The sequence below is a fragment of the Leopardus geoffroyi genome, chromosome B1, assembly GCF_018350155.1.
Source record: "Leopardus geoffroyi isolate Oge1 chromosome B1, O.geoffroyi_Oge1_pat1.0, whole genome shotgun sequence".
Classification (NCBI taxonomy): Eukaryota; Metazoa; Chordata; class Mammalia; order Carnivora; family Felidae; genus Leopardus; species Leopardus geoffroyi.
In genome coordinates, this window is record NC_059327.1 from 185,313,737 (window position 1) to 185,335,220 (window position 21,484).

General features: G+C 37.2%; 1 protein-coding gene across 3 annotated transcripts in view; it reads right to left on the reverse strand.

Annotated features, from left to right (window-relative positions):
• The window catches only part of PI4K2B (phosphatidylinositol 4-kinase type 2 beta), a 33,330-nt gene that overhangs the window by 2,579 nt on the left and 9,267 nt on the right, over positions 1–21,484 (reverse strand). For all 3 annotated transcript variants that reach the window (XR_006711537.1, XR_006711538.1, XM_045474361.1), the window contains exons 2-9: positions 20,961–21,097; positions 19,065–19,265; positions 18,351–18,482; positions 16,098–16,251; positions 14,893–14,951; positions 12,921–13,020; positions 8,987–9,120; positions 8,363–8,422 (exon numbers count right to left, since the gene is read on the reverse strand). Coding sequence is in view for 1 of the 3 variants with exons in the window: in XM_045474361.1 (XP_045330317.1) it covers positions 8,363–8,422; positions 8,987–9,120; positions 12,921–13,020; positions 14,893–14,951; positions 16,098–16,251; positions 18,351–18,482; positions 19,065–19,265; positions 20,961–21,097 (977 nt within the window). In the remaining 2 variants the exon portion in view is untranslated. The remainder of the gene's footprint in view (positions 1–8,362; positions 8,423–8,986; positions 9,121–12,920; positions 13,021–14,892; positions 14,952–16,097; positions 16,252–18,350; positions 18,483–19,064; positions 19,266–20,960; positions 21,098–21,484) is intronic.

Here is a 21,484-nt window from a genome sequence, read left to right on the forward strand (position 1 = left end):
ACAGAGATGACAAGGAGTAACTGCTATAAATATATACTATACAGACACAAAAATAGACACACACGAGCGTACAAAATTAGCATTAAATAACTTTTGCCAATTAGTAACTTTAAAATATTCTAGAATGTACTGATGTCCAGAAGCAATCAGAAAACTGAATAAAGTGAATGGTTCCACATACTCCATTTGACATAGAAGCTAGACAGATTCTGGTCTAAAGAGTCTGCTTTTGGGGCGCCTGGGTGGCGCAGTCAGTTAAGCGTCCGACTTCAGCCAGGTCACGATCTCGCGGTCCGTGAGTTCGAGCCCCGCGTCAGGCTCTGGGCTGATGGCTCAGAGCCTGGAGCCTGTTTCCGATTCTGTGTCTCCCTCTCTCTCTGCCCCTCCCCCGTTCATGCTCTGTCTCTCTCTGTCCCAAAAATAAAATAAAAACGTTGAGAAAAAAAAAAAATTTTTTTTAAATAAAAAAAAAAAAAAAAAAAAAAGAGTCTGCTTTTTCCATAATTTGGCTATTGTAAACAATGCTGCTGTAAACATCAAGATATGTGTATCCCTTTGAATCAGTACTTTTGCATTTGCTGATTGCAGTGCAATGGCCGAATCGTACGGTAGTTCTATTTTTAACTTTCTGCAGCACCTCCATCCTGTTCTCCAGAGTGGCCGCACCAGTTTGCATTCCCACCAACAGTGTTTGGAAGGAGCTCAAGTGTCCATCGACTGATGAATGGATTAGGAAGATGTAGCACATATATACAATGGAATGTCATTCGGCCATAAGAAAGAATGAAATCTAGCCATTTGCAGCAAGGTGAATGGACTAAAGAGTGTTATGCTAAGCAAAATAAGTCAGTCAGAGAAAGACAAATACCGTACGATTGCACTCATATGTGGAATTTAAGAAACAAAACAAACGATCACAGGGGAAAAAGAGAGAGGCAAACCAAGAAACAGGCTCCTAACCACAGAGAACAAACTGATGGTTACCAGAAGGGAGGCAGGCAGAGGGATGGTTGAAATAGGAGATGGGGATTAAGGATGCATTTATTGTGATGAGCACTGGGTGTTGTACCTAAGTGTTGAGTCACTAAATTGTACACCTGACGCTAACATTACACTATGTGCTTACTGGAATTTAAATACAAATTAAAAAAAAAAAACATTATCCAGTTATTCAATAAAAAAATTTGTTGCATGCCTACTACGTGCTAGGCTCTGTTCTAAGTGCTGGGGCTATAACAGTAGAAACAAAACAAAACAAAACCCCCATTTTCACAGAACTTACATTTTAGCAGGGGGAGGAGTCAATAAGCATGAATAAGTAAATTACAACATGTATCACAGGGTACAAGTGCCATGGGAAAGCATGACATAGGCATTGGGTTAGAGAATTTGGGAAGGTACCCATTTAAAATAAAGTTTCATTTAAGAGTTCACTCTTAAATAGAAAAAATAAAACTAGAAAGAGTAAAATATATTACATTACATGTTTAAACATACTCTTAGAATTGCTACTTGAGCACATAAATAAGGGTGTGAAACTCAACACATAGCTTACAGCCTATTCTACTCTGTTCAGATAATAATTCAGTTTCTTTTTTCCCCCTGCATATCAGGTAAAAAAAAAACAAAAACTCCCTTTGTTATGTACTTTAGAAATAAAGATGTCTTCTTCAAGTATTTGAAAATATCTAATAATATACAGATAGTATGCATTTTAGTGGTTCTTATAAAGATTATTTAATAGTGATAAGCATAAAGGTTTCAACATAAAGCCATACTAATAAATAAAATTCACATTACTTTGAACAGTATAAACTGGATGCTTTAGATCCTGGAAAATCTGAAGTATTTAATACCTCAGGGAAATAAATCTTTACTAGCTATAGTAGCTACTCAATGTATTTATGTTTTAGATTCCCTTTTAAGTTCTTCCCTTAAAATTTCCAGGCTGAATAACAAGACACAAAGAATTTATGAAATTCACATTTATAAACATTGTTCTTATCACAAAAATGAATGTGGGCACCAGCATGGCTAAGGAATGAAACGTTCTGGTTAGTTTCCTCTTCTGGTTTTAAAAATTCTATTCTAAAATTGTTAGTCTAAACACAAATTTAAGGGGCGCCTGGGTGGCTTCTTCGGTTAAACGTCTGACTTCAGCTCAGGTCATGATCTCACGGTCCGTGAGTTCAAGCCCCGCGTCGGGCTCTGTGCTGACAGCTCAGAGCCTGAAGCCTGTTTCAGATTCTGTGTCTCCCTCTCTCTCTGCCCCTCCCCTGTTCATGCTCTGTCTCTCTCTGTCTCAAAAATAAATAAACGTTAAAAAAAAAAATTTAAAAAATAAATAAATAAAATAAACACAAATTTATTTATTTATTTTTTTTCAACGTTTATTTATTTTTGGGACAGAGAGAGACAGAGCATGAACGGGGGAGGGTCAGAGAGAAGGAGGGAGACACAGAATCGGAAACAGGCTCCAGGCTCTGAGCCATCAGGAGCCATCAGCCCAGAGCCTGACGCGGGGCTCGAACTCACGGACCGTGAGATCGTGACCTGGCTGAAGTCGGACGCTTAACCGACTGCGCCACCCAGGCGCCCCAAAATAAACACAAATTTAAGTAACACCTAATATTTTCCTGACTCTAAAGACATGGTTGTTGGGGCGCCTAGGTGGCTCAGTTAGTTAAGCATCCAACTTCCGCTCATGTCACAATCTCACGGTTTGAGTTCGAGCCCTGCGTCAGGCTCGGTGCTTACAGCTCAGGGCCTGGAGCCTGCTTCGGATTCTGTGTCTCCCTCTCTCTCTGCTCCTCCCCCCTCATGCTCTGTCTCTGTCTCTGTCTCTCTCTCTCTCAAAAATAAATAAACATTAAAAAACAGTTAAAAAATAAAGACATGATTATTGTAGAGAATCTAGAAAACAGAATGGTATAAACAAAATGCGTCATTCTCCAAGATTAACAATTTTCAAATATATAATAGCAAATATTATTCAAGCCTAAGAACTATCCTAAATATTAATGTTTCTTTGAAAATTGTTAAGACACTTGATAATCTTGCATTTATTTACTAAAGAAACATCTACTGAGCATGCACTATGTTGGGGAGGAGAGAAGACTGAATAGGAGGAAAAAACTCATGAGAGCCCTCTAAATTACACACTTTCTAGAAACAAAAAGCCATATGAACAAATGACTGGAATAAAAATTGATAAACACTTTAACAACAGTGGACCTAGGCCCTGACTTAAAATCTGAACCCCTCCACTACATATCACCCATTTTTTCATTTCTCAAGGGATAAACAAATCTATTATTGTATGTTTAAAATTTTTTTTAATGTTTATTTACTTTCGAGAGAGAGAGCACGCACGCGCGCACGAGTGGAAGAGGGGCAGAGAGAGAAGGAGGGGCAGAATCTGTAGCAGGCTCCAGGCTCTGAGCTGTCAGCACAGAGTCCGACGCGGGGCTCGAACCCACGGACCATGAGATCATGACCTGAGCCGAAGTCGGATGCTTAATCGACTGAGCCACCCAGGCGCCCCAATTATTGTATGTTTAAATTAGAGAAGACTATTTTTAGAAATAGGTTAAGCATTGTAGGCAAAGAAGAAACACTTCAGAAGTCTCCATCTATGCCGCGTTTGAGAACTCGGTAGTGATGTGACGGTTAGGCCGAGGGGGGATGGTATAAACTCTCAGACTTCTGCATATAGACTTTGCTCTCCTTTAGCCTATTTCACTGGTCCTCAAATGTTAGTGGGTATAAGAATTACTGTACTATCTAAAACCACCCATAATCGCTTTATGGTTGATTTTAAGCTATTTTTTAATAGTAATATTCCCAATATATTGTTTTCACATCAAATTTTTTGAGTAAAATGGACATCAGTATGTGTATTTCCAGGGAGTGCTGCAGAAAACGGAACTCTGAGTGGCAGGAAGAGCCTAGAAAGACAGAACTGGAGCTTGAAGGAAAACCGTCCTCCAGATGAAGAGGAAAAGGCACCTGAGGAGTGGCAACAACACACACAAGGGCACCACTGGGAGACGAGAAATGGGAGGGAGTAAAGGTTAAGAGTGACCAGGCTTAGAGGAAGCCATGAGTGGCGAGTGCCAGGGCAGGTGTACAGGACAGAGGCAGACTACCAAAGGTCTTGTTGACTGGTACTGGAGCCTGTACACAGTGACAAATCATGGAAGTTGTAAGTCACAGGAGACATGGTCAGATTTGCTTTCAGAGACATGGTTCTGGTTGAATGTGAAAGACAGGAAAAGAGGCCAGGATACCATTTAGAAGATCATTAAATGCAGAGAAGTGATGATAAGGGTCTCAGGCAGAGGCAATGCCTAAATGCAGACTGAGACCCCCTCATTTCATAGATTCAACATCTTAACCCTCTTGAGCCAAGTTTCCTCCACGTAAAATGCAGATAACTGTGTAGAGCTGCTATAAGAATAAATGACACCAAACATCAAAGTATCTAGTAAAGGGTAAAGTACTCAAGAGGTACTAAAGTGTTACTTTCATTGTCTTTAACATCAATTGTTACTGAATCTGCAAATGAGCTTCCGGTTTATAAGTCACTGAATAGAAGTTCACTGTGTATCCATAAGACAGCTTTATTTATTATTTCTGCCACTTTCTCAGACCACGTGTAAAATTATTTCACGTAAGTAAGTATTTTCTGAGGTCCAGGGTTCCCAACAGGCATAGGCAGAACACAAAATGAATGGCCTTGGACTCTTAACTATAGAACAAACCGAGGGTTGCTGGAGGGGAAGTGGGTGAGGGGATGGGCTAGATGGGTGATGGGCATCAAGGAGGGCACTTGTGATGAGCACCGGGTATCATACGTTAAGTGATGAATCGCTAAATTCTACTCTTGAAACTAATATTACACTGTATGTTAACTAGTTAGAATTTAGATAAAAACTTGAAACATAAAAAATAAATAAAATAAAATGAACAATCTTATTGAACCTGATCATGACCTACTGCTATTTAACGTAACATTCGAAATCTTTAACTTTAATAAACATTACTAGTTCCAGACTGGTTTTAAAAAAATGACTTCATACTAGCTCTTAGTTCCAGTCCAAATCTTTCTGAGAAGAATTAGAACACGTCACTGATAATGTGTGTAAGACTAAAAACTTACTGTAAACTAGGGCAAAAGACTTGGCTGTACCAAAGCACAAGTCTGGAGTTAACTGGCAAAACTGGAGGGCAGAGGGATTTAAGGAAAATTATAAACAGTAGAAATAACACAAGTATTTTGACTTAGTTAAGGAACTGGCTGAAAAATGATTTTGTTGCTCGGAATATAGGTTACTGTTATTTGTTTTTGTTTGTTAAACTTCTGTTTCAAAGCACTGATTTACTTTAGAACATAAAATAAAACCTGATTTTTCAGATCAGCTTTTTTAAAAAAACAGTTAAAACCAGAAAGCTACATAATCATGCATGGCCAGGGTACCTTATTCTTTCTGGCTATCAGAAAGACAAAAACCAAACCAAAACCAAACTAAACAAAAATGGGGAACCTGGGTGGCTCAGCTGGTTAAGCATCTGATTTCAGGTCAGGTCATGATCTCACGGTTTATGAGTTTGAGCCCCACATAGGGCTCTCTGCTGTCAGCACAGAGCCTGCTTCAGATCCTCTATCCGTCCCCACCTCTGCCTCTTCCCTGCTCACTCTCGCTCTCTCTAAAATAAATAACTTAAAAACAATTTAAAAAAATCAAATTAAAACATATAACCAAGGCATCATTTTATTTTTTTTCTCCAGAACTTGATCTCGTCATTTTTAAATTTTATTACATGCATTTGTAGAATACCTTAACTCCTTTGTGAATGAGATAGGATATGAACAAATAAACCTAAAAGAGCAGACAGCCTCTGGTATATCTTTGTGACAGATCTCAGAACTGGAATGTCCCCTATCTTTTCAGACAAGCATTTTAAAATTTGTATTTAAGGGGCTCCTGGGTGGCTCAGTCGGTTGAGCGGCCGACTTTGGCTCAGGTCATGATCTCGCGGTCCGTGAGTTCGAGCCCCGCGTCGGGCTCTGTGCTGACAGCTCAGAGCCGGGAGCCTGTTTCAGATTCTGTGTCTCCCTCTCTCTGCCCTCCCCCGTTCATGCTCTGTCTCTCTCTGTCTCAAAAATAAATAAACGTTAAAAAAAAAAATTAAAAAATAAATAAATAAATAAAATTTGTATTTAAATTCCTCATGTACTAACTTTAATTTACAACAAAAGCTTATACAATTATTTAGAGCTTTTCCCTGAAAAACAAAATTCCTGAGAGGGGTGCCTGAGTGGCTTGGTTGGTTAAGCGTCTGACTCTTGATTTTGGCTCAGGTCATGATCTCACGATCAAGCCCCACATCCAGCTCATCAAGGAGCTTGGTGCCTGCTTGGAATTCTCTCTCTACCCTCCTCCGCCCCATCTCTCTGCTCCTTCCTGCTCCTGCTTGCTCTCTCTCAAGATAAATAAATTTAAAAACATTCCCAAGATAAATCTTTACAGATAAGAGAATTCCAGAAGATGGAGAATATTTATACATCACTTTGTTTTAAGCAAAATGGTCATCTTAGGGCATAATTATCTATGCCAGAAAATGTAGCTCAACTATAGTTTGGGATGGTGACACTCTTCGACATAATTATAATCATGGGCCACCTAAGCCCTTCATGCCTGCCTGAGTCACCTAACTTGGCTCTCTGCAAGGCCCCCTGGCTCTGGCCTCCTCACCTGCTGAGCAAATCTGCACCTGACTGTCCAGCCTCACCTTCCCTAGTGGTTCTTTTTTTTTTTTTTTTTTTAACGTTTATTTATTTTTGAGACAGAGAGAGACAGAGCATGAACGGGGGAGGGTCAGAGAGAGGGAGACACAGAATCGGAAACAGGCTCCCGGCTCTGAGCTGTCAGCACAGAGCCCGACGCGGGGCTCGAACTCACGGACCGCGAGATCATGACCTGAGCCGAAGTCGGCTGCTTAACCGACTGAGCCACCCAGGTGCCCCCTTAGTGGTTCTTAATCTTTGCTGGGTTAGAGACACCTCTGGTTGAGGTATAAATTCCACCCCAAAATGCACATACAAACAGAATTTAGCCTAATTCAGGTATTCACAAAAGAAGGTCTCCTCTCTGGAAATTAGTTTTTTGTGTTATTTTTTTTCCCCCAGAAATTAGTTTTATCACAACCCTTTCGAATGGTAATCTCTCACTGCTCCGATCCCTTCCACGTGGAATCTATATTCTGGCACTTAAGGCTTCCGAGATCTGGCTCTAGCCTTCTTCTCCAGCCACTTCACTTACTATTTAAAACTTATGACTCCAGCAAAGCACTGCATAAATGCAGATAACAGAGAGCACAGAGAGGTGTACAAGCAAATAATCCATCCTTTTCCCTGACCCCTGGCCTCCTCATCACAGCAAATGTTCCATGACAGGAGGAACTGGGTCTTGCTCGCAGTTCTATTTCAATCGCTTCCTGGTCCTAGTTCTGTCAATAAATATTTGGTGTATGAATGATTATTTAACTTAATCATATCTATTTGTTAAAGTTATATAATGTAATCCTCAGTACAAAAACTAGACTGGTCTTTTTTGCCACAGGTATGCAGCAAATAGTTACCTGAAATTAAACGTGTATTTTAGGAAGAAAAAGTTAATTAGTAAGTCACTAAAAGACAATGTTTACAGTAACTTATCTGTTCATTATACTTAACACTATAAAATTATTCACAATAATTTAGTTTCATTTCAAGTTTTCCTTCTGGAATCTAAGTACTATCAATAGAGTGGAAGAACTAGACATTATCCGTAGACCAGCCAGCCTGCACACCCACACCAGCAGACCTAACGCCTTGTACCTCTAATTAAAGAAAGACGGAGTGACAAGACTGAGTTACTATTAGTACTTTTTTGCCTCACTCAGTGTTCAACTTTGGTGATATGGCGATTTACTGACTGCGCCAGCAAAGGCCAAACACATTCTATGAGAGAACTAATCAAAAGGCAACAGAACTCAGCACTGAAACATCCAAGCAAGTGGACTTGAGGAGGAAAAATACAGTAACACTCAGGAAAATAGTTATCAAAATGAAGACAAAGAATTCACAGGAGAGTGAAACTGGTTAACTAAACAATACACAACAAGGTCAAAAATGCCTAATTTAGAACAAGACAGGAAAGATGCTATTGAAATCAACTTCATTTTTAATCATACAAGCTATTTTGGTTCAGCATAAAAGAATTGCATCTTTGGGTCACAATGGAGAGAAGGGTTAACTACTACTGTTTCAAAGAGAAACTGTCTTCTTAATGAACAAGGTCATAAAAAGGTAACTTACCTGACCCCTCATAACAGACATCTGACTTTCAAAAGTAGCTTTGTTAAATCTTCTGTCAGTCTTTATGGGAAAGGAGGAAAAAAACCTACATTATTATAATTCCAAAAATCAAGAAATTTGAAACAAATATTTGAAAACAAAGGAACTCTTCAACTTAGCACATAAGGCCATTCCAGAGCTTTCCTAATAGATAAAATAACATGTAAAGAGTATTTTTACTTGAAGTATATTTGTATGTCTCTAGAATGACAAGAATAGTTTATTTATAATCCACCTGGTCCCAAAAGGATTTAAAATGACCTTCCAGCCAATGGGTTTAGGTGTTTTTGAGAGAATTAAACTACAGCAGCTCACCAAATATTTATTACAATTTATGGAGTACTTTTGTAAAAATTCAACTTTTGAAGAAAACAACTTGTCAGATTTTAATAGAGTCTTACTTCAAAGAACACTCATAACCAGTGTAACTTCACAAATTTATGCTCCTGTAAAGTAAAGCTGTTAATTCCTTTTTAAGTCAGGCTCTACACCAGAAGCAGTAAACTGCAAATTAGCTCTATTAAGAAAATCTCGTTTGAGATTTATTTCGTTTTCCGCAAGAATTAAAACGAAAAATTTATTTACCTTAAAAAGTTCATGCAGATCTTCACATAAATCTTGCACAAAGTTCATGTCAGAAATACATGGTAGAATCAAGTTTCTTATTTCTTCAGAAAAAGGAACTTTTGCTTGAGGAAGCCAAGCCCAGTGAAATGGATCTGAAAGAAAAAGGAGAGAGAGAGAGAGGAAGAAGTTATCAGAGAATAATCATCCTGATTCCAAGTTTGGATGGTGAATTCAGATGGTAAAGCACAGTAAAGTATTATTTAGAACTAGTCAGGTTCCTGAGTTTTAAATAGTAAAAGGTAAGAATTTTGATAATCAGTCTCTCTCAGACAGCCCTATATCAAAAAATACATCTGAATCCCTGGTTTCTAAACTTGGAAATTAAGGGACACCTATAATTTGTTCACATACACCAGATCAAATACCATGGCTAAGATTTCCCTGCCCTCCTCCCAGTTACAAATTATCAGGAATTGACCACTCACGAGTGTGTGTGTATGTGTGTGTGTGTGTGCGCGCACGCATGTGTATGTGCACGCATGCACATGCGTGGAAATATATGATGTTCCAAAGTCTTATCTAAAAAAAATTTTTAAGTGTTATTTACTTATTTATTTTGAGAGAGAGAGAGAGAGAGAGAGAGAGAGAGAGAGAGAGAGAGATTGCAAGCAGGGGAGGGGCAGAGAGAGAGGAAGAATCCCAACCAGGATCCATGCTGTCAGCGCAGAGCCTGATGCAGGGCTTGAACTCATGAACTGTAAGATCACGATCTGAGCCGAAATCAAGAGTTGGAGGCTTAACCAACTGAGCCACCTGTGAATGTTCCAAACTTTTAACTCATTAGTAGGTGAATCGGCAAATGTCTCTAAGGGATCAAAGATCCATGACTTCAGGCTAATTCTAGTTCTCTCCTAAGAAGACTGTTAAATCTACACAGTACTAGGATGAGAAAGATTCGTAAAGTCGTAGAATCTTCTGGAGAGGGTGCATATTCAAATTCCTGCAAGAAAGTATATGTAAGGCTTATGACAAGATGATCACCCACGGAGCTACTGTGGGCACATCCAATGAGAACCTCCTACAGCTAGAGTCATTCCTTCTGACTTCTCTTTTATTATCTCCCTGTCCACTGTGGGAAGTACACAGTCCATTCCAAAGAAAGCCCTTCCTCCGGCCCACATCTCCCTGCAGCTATATCTAATTTCCTTTTTACTTTTCCCTGACCAATCACATAAAAGCTCTTATTCCATGCCTGCCTTTACTTCTGATCCCTATCCCTCAACTTCTATTATCACCATTCAAACCGCTCTCCCCTAAGACCACCAGCCATCTCATAAGAGTCTCTCCAAAGGCATACTTGCAGTCCTCATGCTACTTAATGTCTCTGTAGAAAGTAGCAGTCTTCTATCATCTCCCTTTGTGAAATTCTCTCCTGTGTGGCTTTCGAGATACTACTCTCCCAGAGTGTACTTTCTATCCTTTAAGCCACTTCTTTTGTTTGCTGGCTTTTCCTCTTGCCTTCAATGCCACCATTCCCCCCTTTCTCTCCTTCATTTATTTGCTAAACATTCATGAGACATTCACTGAGTATTTGTGTACCTCACATTGTCCTAGTGGTGGTATTTGTTCTCCTTGAATTCCCTGAGGTAATAAACACCACCATGGCTTCCACTACCACGGTGACAGTTTAAAAACTATATCTTCAGGGGCGCCTGGGTGGCGCAGTCGGTTAAGCGTCCGACTTCAGCCAGGTCACGATCTCGCGGTCCGTGAGTTCGAGCCCCGCGTCAGGCTCTGGGCTGATGGCTCAGAGCCTGGAGCCTGTTTCCGATTCTGTGTCTCCCTCTCTCTCTGCCCCTCCCCCGTTCATGCTCTGTCTCTCTCTGTCCCAAAAATAAATAAACGTTGAAAAAAAATTAAAAAAAAAAAAAAAAGATAAAAACTATATCTTCAATATCAACTCCTCTTTCAAGTTCCAGATCTCTAATCCTCAACTGCATATTTGGTAAAATTTCCCAGATGTATTGTAGGAGCCCTTAACTTAACACTTTTAAAATACAATTTGCATATAAATTCCAAACTATTAGAGGGAAAAAACAATGAAACAAAGACATCTCAAGCCAATCCAACAAAAGATAGGAAAGGAAAAATAAATTGGAATTCATGGTCAATAGAAAAAAGTAAGATGGCAGGAAAAGTTCAAACACATTATTAAAATTTTTTTTTTTTCAACGTTTATTTATTTTTGGGACAGAGAGAGACAGAGCATGAACGGGGGAGGGGCAGAGAGAGAGGGAGACACAGAATCGGAAACAGGCTCCAGGCTCTGAGCCATCAGCCCAGAGCCTGACGCGGGGCTCGAACTCACGGACCGCGAGATCGTGACCTGGCTGAAGTCGGACGCTTAACCGACTGCGCCACCCAGGCGCCCCCAAACACATTATTTATTGAGACTTTAACTAGAGTTAAATGTACCTTTTAAAAGAATCTCAGATTGGGTAAAAAAATATCCAGTTAAGTGTTGGGCATAAGTCATATGCTTACAACAAAATGATGGAAGTAAAAAATAAAAGTATAGAATAACACCAGGTAAATGTTAATAAAAAGAAATGAGGTGTAGCAATGTTACAACAGATAAAATAAGAAAAGTAAAAAAAAAAAAACATTGAGAGGGATAAAGTGAGATGTATTTCACACTAATAAAAGAACAAGCCACCAACAATATAAAATGCTGGGCCTTTATGTATGTCAAATACACAGCAAAAAATGTACAGAAATGCAAGAAGAAATTGCCAAAATCACAATCTTAGTCAACTTCAACTCTCAAAAATTAACAGATCAAGTGGTCAAAAAAATAATATGATTTGACTAACAACTACAAGCTTTAATTAACAGACAGATGCAGAACTTTGTGTCCAGACAAGTTCTTTTCAAGTACCTTTTAACTGGCCATCAACCAGATTACAAAGGAATTACTAACAAATTTCAATCAGCAGAATTTATGCAGCCAGTCATAGGTCACAAAGCAATAAAACTTGAAAATAAAAATGGGCAGGTGTTTTTTTAATCGACTGACACAGAAATTTTATTTACTTATTCATTAATTTTTATTAAAAAAAGGTTTTTTTAGGGGCATCTGGATGCCTCAGTCATTTAAGTGTCCAACTTCGGTTCAGGTCATGATCTCATGGTTTGTGAGTTTGTAACTCTGGAAGTTTTTTTCTTTAATTTTTTTTTAATGTTTATTTTTTATTTTCGAGACAGAGAGAACATGAGCAGATAAGGGGCAGAAAGAGAGGCGGGGACAGAGGATCCGAAGTGGGCTCTGTGCTGAAAGCAGTGAGCCCAATGTGGGGTTTGAATTCACGAACCGTGAGATCATGACCTGAGCCGAAGTCAGATGCTCAACTGACTGAGCCACCCAGGTGCCCCAATTATAATTCTATAAAAAAACTTTGTACCCATTAATCCAGATCTCAAGATGTCACGAACAATTTTAAACAAAATAAAACTAGCTCAAGAAGATGTAGCAAACCAGACCCTCAACCACAGAGGACACTGGTAAGGCAGTTAAAGCACTACTCACTGAAAAGGGGAGAGGTAGGCCTAAACTGTTTTGTAAGTGAATACTACCCAAAACATTAAAGTTAAGTTCTATCCATATATTAAAATAGATGATTCTCATGTTACATACATTTAAAAACTTATTCTACAAGACTAACACAAGCCAAAAAACCAAAACCAGACACAGTCCCTCAAAAATAAGCAAACAAACATGGCAAGGCCCGTGTAGAATGTATCTCTGCATCCCCAACATCTAGAACGGAGCCCTAGTGAATGATTATTCTTCACCCAGTTTTTCTTTTCCTTTTTTTGATATCCATAGGTTTTGTTCCCTTCCCATTCTGGAAAAGGGTGATTATAGAATGTATAGATGGTTCTAAACACTTACATGCTCTCCACTCATCAGGATGCTTAAAAGGAAATGCCAGACCATTATCAATTGCAGCTATTTTAATAAGTGATTCTTTATCATCAATCCATTTCGTTTCCTAAAGAAGAAAAAAATGGCTGCTGATAAAAAAATGTATATGAATATTTCTAAAAGATCAACTATTAAATAAATTTTTAAAAATTATTGAAGTTTAAATACCTTTTATTTGAAGAGACTAAAAAATAAAAAATAAGTTGCCTTTTATTAAAGGTCTTACTATAAATAAAAAATAAGTTATCAGAAAGTACAAATTTCCACACTTGAAGGGAAGAAACCATCGTATAAATCAGTAAGAATTTCATAATCACTATTTTTTATTTGCTATTATAAATTCAGATAGTACTGGTTTCATTTCTTTCCTTTTGGGGAAGAGGACTTGGAATTATTAAGACTTAAAAATTTGTTGTTTCAGATAATTTACTGCTAGATATACTGCTTAAAAGCATGACATTTGCAAAATATTGGTATTTTTAAGAGAACTTAACAAAGCTACCTCATTAAAAATTTAGTCTTTCCTGGGGTACCCCAGAAATATTTAGTCCAAACACAAAATGTTTCTAAATAAAACTCTTCAAAGAACAATTATAAAAAGGTCCAGTAGAAGGAATCTCAAGATACCATTAATTACAGAAAGTAGGCCATTCCTAACTTCTACATTCTTGACAGCAAGAAGGATTTCATGTTAAAGAGTATTTATTATGGGGGTGCCTGGGTGGCTTAGTCGGTTAAGCGTCCGACTTCGGCTCAGGTCATGATCTCGCGGTTCATGGGTTCGAGCCCCGTGTCGGGCTCCGTGCTGACAGCTCAGAGCCTGGAGCCTGCTTCGGATTCTGTGTCTCCCTCTCTCTCTGCCCCTCTCCTGCTCACGGTCTGTCTCTCTTTGTCTCTCAATAATAAACAAACTTTAAAAAATTTAAAAAAAGAGTATTTATTATGTAAAGATAAGACAGTTGCCATTAGCAAGTGGCCTAGATAAAAACAAAAGGTAAAAAAGACAATTTTAAAATGAGAAGTATTAGCATGAAGGTCCGTGTCATATATGTCTGGTTTGTTTCTTTTAGTTTATATCAAATATCTTACCTCACTGAAAATGCACAAAATACTTAAGAGCAAAAGAATAAAATTTTCAGTAAAATCTAATTGCTCAAGATACACCAATAAAATATATTTAGCAACTATTATGAAAATATATATTTATGTGTGTATTTTAAACCTATTTCTGCTGTAACTGCCATTTATTTTTATTTCTTTTCTTCTATTTACAATTTTATTGAGGTATAATTTACACACAATAAACTTCACATATTAGTGTACAATTTGATAAGCATCCGCGGATGTGAAACCTTCACCGAAAGTTTTCTGGTGTCCTTTGCGGTGGCTCCCTCTCTCGCTCCCTCCCTCTACCCCACCCACAGGCAACCAGGGTCTGCTTTCTGTCACCAGGGATTAGTTTGCACTTTGTAGATTTTCACATAAATGGAATCAGTGTGTTCCCTTTGTGTGTAGCTCCTTTCACTCAGCAGGATTTTGAGACTCATCCACATTATGGAGTCATAAGACTCAGAAAGAAGTGAATTACTAAAATATAAACACGTCGACCAAAAATACCAGAACCTTTTTTACATAAAAGCAAAATAAATCTGGTGGTCGTGGTTCTACAACGAATTTCCCAAGTTCTAAAAAAAAGTACCAAGCTGGTATCATTCTTCTACTCTAATACAACATAAAAAATAAAGCTGCACAGAGATTTAGAAATTTAAAAAATGCAGTGTAAACAGGGGAGGAAAGAAAAAAGATGAGAAAAACAGCAAAAGGAGATAAAACCAAGGATCTACGTGAAGGAAATGAAGAAATGAAGAAAAACATAAATTTAAGGAATCTTTTATAGAAATTGTGTGTGTCTCTGTGTATAATTTTGAAATTTCCTTACCTTAACTTCCTTTCCCTGTTGCTTTTCGTATTTGATTAACCAATTGTCATTTCCCCTGTCTTTCAAAACAAAACAAATGTTACTTCATTTTTTATGGATATCATAGCTTAATATCGAAGGAAATATTCTAGTCACCTTTTGATTTTCAAGACCTTAACTGGTTATCTGTGGCACATGTGTACATATTAAAGGCTCCAACCTAACACATACGAGCCAAAAAATACTTACAAATGTTAACTAACACTTTTTGAGGGTTTACGCTGTGTCAGACATTGTTGTAAGTACTTAACAGGCACTCATTCATTTAATCCTCATAACCATTCTGTGAGGTATGTATTATCAAGAACTATTAAATCAAGGTTATTAAAATCAAGGATAACTTCTCTTCCCTTCAGGAAGAAAAAGCATGTACCTCTATTACCAAGCAAGTTTCTGGGTAGGTTCTCACCTAATGTCTGTATAGAAGTATTCTATGACTCTACATCAAATTTAACATTAATCTAAGACCACATTAATTAAGAAGGCAACTCTGGAAAAGTATGTAATGCTTTTTCAGAAACTAGTATAAATGAGCAAATATTTTGAACCAGTGGTTCTCAAATTTCAGCATGCTTCAGAATTACCGAGAGGACATGTTAAAACAGACTGGTGGCCCCCTATACAGAGTTTCTGTTTTAGCAGGACTGGGGTGCACTCTTCTGAAAAGATGCATGTGTAACAAGTCCCCACATGAAACTAACCCAGCCAGTCCAGGGAACCACATTTGGGAACCACTGTTTCAGATGATCTACACCACTGCTCCATTCTAGCACAGAAAAAAATCAAGTTTAATGTATTTATAGACTATGCTAACAGTTACCTAAAGTCAAAATAAGCATGTAAAATGATTTACACAATCAAGTTTTAATTATTCATATTATGCAGATAATATTTCTGGCTTTGTCCTGCTGCTAAGAAATTCCCCAGGAGGGACAAGAACTGACCTCTACCACCCAGGCAGGAGACTGCTATGAGTTAGAATCTCCAGTACAAGATTAACTCTGCCCAAGGGAGTCAGTACTACATCTGTTTTCCAAGGCAGGTAGAGAAAAAGTGGCCTCCAGACTTCTGTATCAAAATTTTATGTCTTTGATTTGGATAACAAGAGTTGAATACAATCTGCAAACTAACAAGATTTGAGTAAACAAGTAAGAGAACTTCAATACCTGTATTTCTGATGATGTAATCCAAAATAACTAATCTTTCAAACTGTGACTGAAATTGTTTTCTAATATTCTCGGGCAAAGGGTCAGCTTCAAATTTCCTAAGCCAATATTCAGCCTCCTTGTAACCTTCAACAAATAACTGAAAGGAACCAATCTATAATTTTAAGAACTAGAGTTAGAAAAGAAAGTACAAGAACAAAGAAATTACTTCTTTAATTTCTCACCAGTATCATCATAAAATGTTATATAAGCATTATAAGAAAAATAGAAGGGTTAACACTAATTTAGATAAGCCATATTTATCAAACTATTTTATACACTAACTTTAAACAGCCACATAAAGAATACATAGCAAAGTAAAAATGCTCAACCCTAGGCTTTTAAGGAGCATGGAAGCTATTTTAGGATAACTGAAAAAGAAAATGCACATGTGCCCTCAAGGTGAAAATCTCAACTCAGACTGATGTTTTCTAAAAATATTCATTAAAATGAACTTAATTATAGTGGCCAAATATTACACCTATGCTGGTCATTTAATAACCGTGCATACTTTTATCTTATTGAAGAAATACTTTGGGATATTTTTTACAACATAAAATATGGAATATATCCTTATTTTTTTAAATGAATTCTTCAACTTTGCAGATTAAAGATCCGGTCACAAATTTTAAAGAATTAATCAATCAATCATAACATGGTTTTAAATGGTTTTTAAGAAAATCCTTTCCTTGAAGATATGTCTGTTTTAAAAGGCATTTCTGTCATTAACATTACTAAATGTATTTATGGCACAGGACACATGGGTTACCTGGTTGGTCTCATAAATACAAATAACCACAAAGAAAATCTATTTCTTATCCTAACACTATGTTCTTATTGTTGGCCTGAAATTTTAACTATATATCTAAAAGGTTTTCTTTAAAGCACTTAATAAGTAGTCATAAATATGGAAATAATATCTTTCTTTAGTCACACTTAATTTTATCATATCCAAGGAATAACAGGCCTTGTAAAAATTTTCAAACTTCCGGGGCGCCTGGGTGGCGCAGTCGGTTAAGCGTCCGACTTCAGCCAGGTCACGATCTCGCGGTCCGTGAGTTCGAGCCCCGCATCGGGCTCTGGGCTGATGGCTCAGAGCCTGGAGCCTGTTTCCGATTCTGTGTCTCCCTCTCTCTCTGCCCCTCCCCTGTTCATGCTCTGTCTCTCTCTGTCCCAAAAATAAATAAACGTTGGAAAAAAAAAAAATTAAAAAAAAAAAAAAATTTTCAAACTTCCTCCCTACTTGGAGTATAATTTTAAAAACAATTTAAGTTAACCATGAATTTCTACTTAAATTCTTTTATCTAGATATATGCTAGGCATAGCAACCACAAAACAAAATCACAGATCACATTACATATATATATATATATATATACACACACACACAAATTACATATATATATACACACTTACATATATGTACACACACACATATATATACATGCATATATTACATATACATATTACATACACATACATATTACATATATATAATGTAAAAATGTAAAATATAAAAAAATTAAAAAAATATATAAATTGTATATACATATATATACACACACACATACACACACACACACACACACATATATATATAAAAGCCTGAAGTTTTTCTAGAATGCCTTCCCATTAACCCTTCCCACTCCTGCTTAGCCAGCTGCTAACCAATCCTTAGGTTTATCTAAAAGTGATAAGAAAAAACAAAATTCATTATGTAGTCCGTAAACAAGAATTACTACCACTTACTTTTATACTATGTGCCAGGCACTATACCAAGTACTTGACACGAATTTCTTCATTTTATCTCACAACCTCAAGAGGTAGTTTTTCTCATCCCAGTTTATAGAAACTGGGGCTTAAGGAGCAAGCAACTTGCCCAAGGGCTCAGAGCTAACTGGTAGAGGGGCTGCGAGAGAAACTTAAGTCTGTGCTTTTCGCCATTACTTTATAAAGCCTTCAATGCAAACTCCTCCTGGAAACAGTATCCCCAGTCCTCCAAGCTGGGTTAGACATCTCTCCTCTATCCTCTCTGAGAATTTAACCATCCTAACAGCTTTCTCATATCACACTGAGATTGCTTGTTCACTGAAAGCTCTTTGAGAATGAAAAAACTATTTTCTTTATTATCATTATCCACAGCCTATAGCACACAATACTCAGGTAATACATGCTGAATTGTCCCCCCAAATAAAGTTTCTCACAGTAACTTACCTTAGGGGGGAGTCCTATCCGATGGAATTTTCTACCTACTTTTGGCACTTTCTCTAAAGCATACTTTTTGCCTCTAGATTTTGCACGGTCAATTGCACTGTAGTTAAATGTCTCACTGACAAGCCAAACCACCTAGAAACACACAGTTTAGAAAAATGGTTATGAGAATTTGCATTATAGTGTTTCTACTCATATACACCATGAAACACACTCTAAAGCTATAAATCAGCGAAGTTCAACCCAATCCTAAATGGTGCAGAGAATCTAAACTAGAAAGGCTTAGGGATTTTGCAAAGTCAGTTAAATGGCACATATTTTTGAGAGAGGCAGCTTAAAACTGGCCAGTAGAAGAAAGAAGTAATCATTCTGAGATGTAGAATTAGGAATGGATATTCCGAGGAAGTCTTCAAGTAAAAATTCATAAAGGCTAAATAGAAAGAATTTCTAGAACACCGATATTCTTCTGCCTTCTAAATGTTAGTTCTTTCTCTTCTTGTCTTGTCGTCAGCATCATCTAGGCATCAGCAGCCAGGGAGACTTGCTTGGACACTTTGAGCATCTCCCCCAGAATCAATTTATCGGTTACTCATGTCTCCGGATTACCAAAACAAGGGCTCAACTTCAGGTTCTGTCATCAGAAATATTACTAAAGTGTTCGCAGAGAAGTAGACTATAAATTAGAAGCACATAATGAAAACCAATTTTCTCCTTTACCTTTGTTTTAGGTACAATATTCAGATGCAGCTTTTCATCCACAAGGGAGGCACCAGCTTCAGAAAGGTATCCCTGATTAGGAAGCAGGCAGCCTCTACCGAAGCAGCAAGGGCAGCAGACCTTATGAACATATTTGGTCCATTTTGGATTCAGTTGACCATAAGGCTCTTCTGATTTGGGTTTAAATACACCAATAATTTTCTATATAAAATAGGAGACATTTTCTGAGACTTTTAATATAGAGAGATGATAACCCATAAAATGCACATTGGTAATCTTTTTCTATTTCTTCCCACCAGATTTGGACATAACCCTTAAATATTAAGAGGTTTAGTTCTCATTGTGTTTTTATATCCATTCTCATTTAACAATGTAAAATCAGTAATCCTTTGGGCTAGTAGTTTTCAAACTGTGCTCTCAGCAACACTAGGAAAGGTGAGAGGGGAAATGAGAGTAGGGCTCTCAGACCCCTTACTACTTAACTAGATTAACTTTGACTTCACTTGTTTTATTACTGGACTTCCAACTTAAGAAAGGGTTCTGCTGATTTCATAATGTTTGAAAACTACTGCTCTAGGTCAGATAGTATCTATTAAATATCCATATTATGTGTTTACTTATCAGCTACTTTCTCACTAGATGTACATTCTAAAGGGCAAGGACTTTGTTAGGGGCTGTATCCCAAGTACTCAGAACAGTGCCTGGTACACGGTAGGCATTCAAGCATTTGTTAAATGAACTAATAAAGCCAATGACAAAAAGTCATCTCTAAAATATAAAGGTAATAATAGGATATAGTGAATATCTATGTTGTCAGATTCTCCTACCCTAATCTTTTTCCAGTTATTTTTTTTGTGAATCATTTTAAATAAATTTTCTCCTCTTAAAAAAAAATTTGCCCATGGATGTCTAAAGTCTATAATCTTTATTACTGGTCTGATAAAATATATTCATATTAAATTTAGAGGGTGAATTATCCTTAGACAAGAAATAAAAATCTTACTATAATTTTAAGTACATAATTGCTTTATAATGCAATAAAATCTGAGTCACTAGTAAAAAGTTAAGAAGAAAAAATGACTAAATCAAACTTGGAGGAAAGACTGAGAGACTGACATTACCATATATATATATATATATATATACACACACACACACACATATATATGTGTATATATGTGTGTGTGTGTGTGTGTGTGTATATATATATATATATATATATATATATATATATATATATATTTAAATCCCAAGAAAGACTGTTTTAAAATGTAACTTGGATCTTTGCAAAGAATATTAGGATGAAATCATAACCTTTTTTACTCCTGAAGAAAGAACTGCTGGTTATGTATCATTCAGGAAGCTTTTAAAGATAATAATACAGATTTCTGAAAATCTAGACTAATTGGAACAAAGTCCCATATCAACTTCTCTTTTCTGCCCTAGAATTCTACTTTGGTTCATTTCACGATGTCACATTCCAATGCCTTCAAGCTTCAGGCTGCCCAGGTTCCTCTGGCATAAAGCTGGCAAATATTCCTAGGGCAAGCCTTTGAAAGTTTAAATTTCTACTTTGCTTGGCTAATATAGATACTGTAAAGTAAGGACTTACGAATATAAACTCAACAAATCTATAGCTGAATGTGAACATTCCGTAATTGCTTGAAACCAAGTACTAAAATAGTAGGAAAGCAAACTGTGACTTAAAATGAATAGCGCTATTTCTAAATAGCAGAATGCTCTAGTTAAACACAAAACAACCCCCCCCACCTTTATTTTTGAAAAGAGGGTGCAATCAGATTAGGAAAATAGCTTCAGAACCTCATAATGACTCCACATTTAAATTAGTGTTTTCCAAAATTTCTGTTATATACAGTAGATCTGTGAAATTCTCACCCTCTTAGGATCCTTCACAAAGTAACTTCCACTTGAACCTTGAGAGATTCTTTCTGGAAAAACTCCAAATTCTATTGCTTGCTCTGCTTTCAATATAACATCAGCAAATTCAGGATCATCCAGGAATGTATTCAATGCTGAAGAACCAACAATTATTGCATTAAAAAATCAATGTTGATATGGAACATGACGAAGAAAGGCCAGCTATGAGAATGCTTGTGATAGGGACCTGTGATACTGGGTTAGGTTATTAGCATTAGGACATTAAGGTACAGAAGAACAAAAGCCATCACATGGCTTCCAGGATGCTCCTTCTCTAGGTTTAAGAAAAAATGTAATCGAGTATCATATGGGCTGCTTGGATCCTCGCTTTTTTCCCCCAACCCCACTTCTCTTTAAAGTTCAAGTACTGACGCATGAAAAACAAAATCCCTATTTGTTGAAATAATCATACTAATACCTCCGAGTGCTCTGAATTCCTCCTCTCTTCCAGCGATTCTGTTCTCCATTCCACCTCCCCTTCC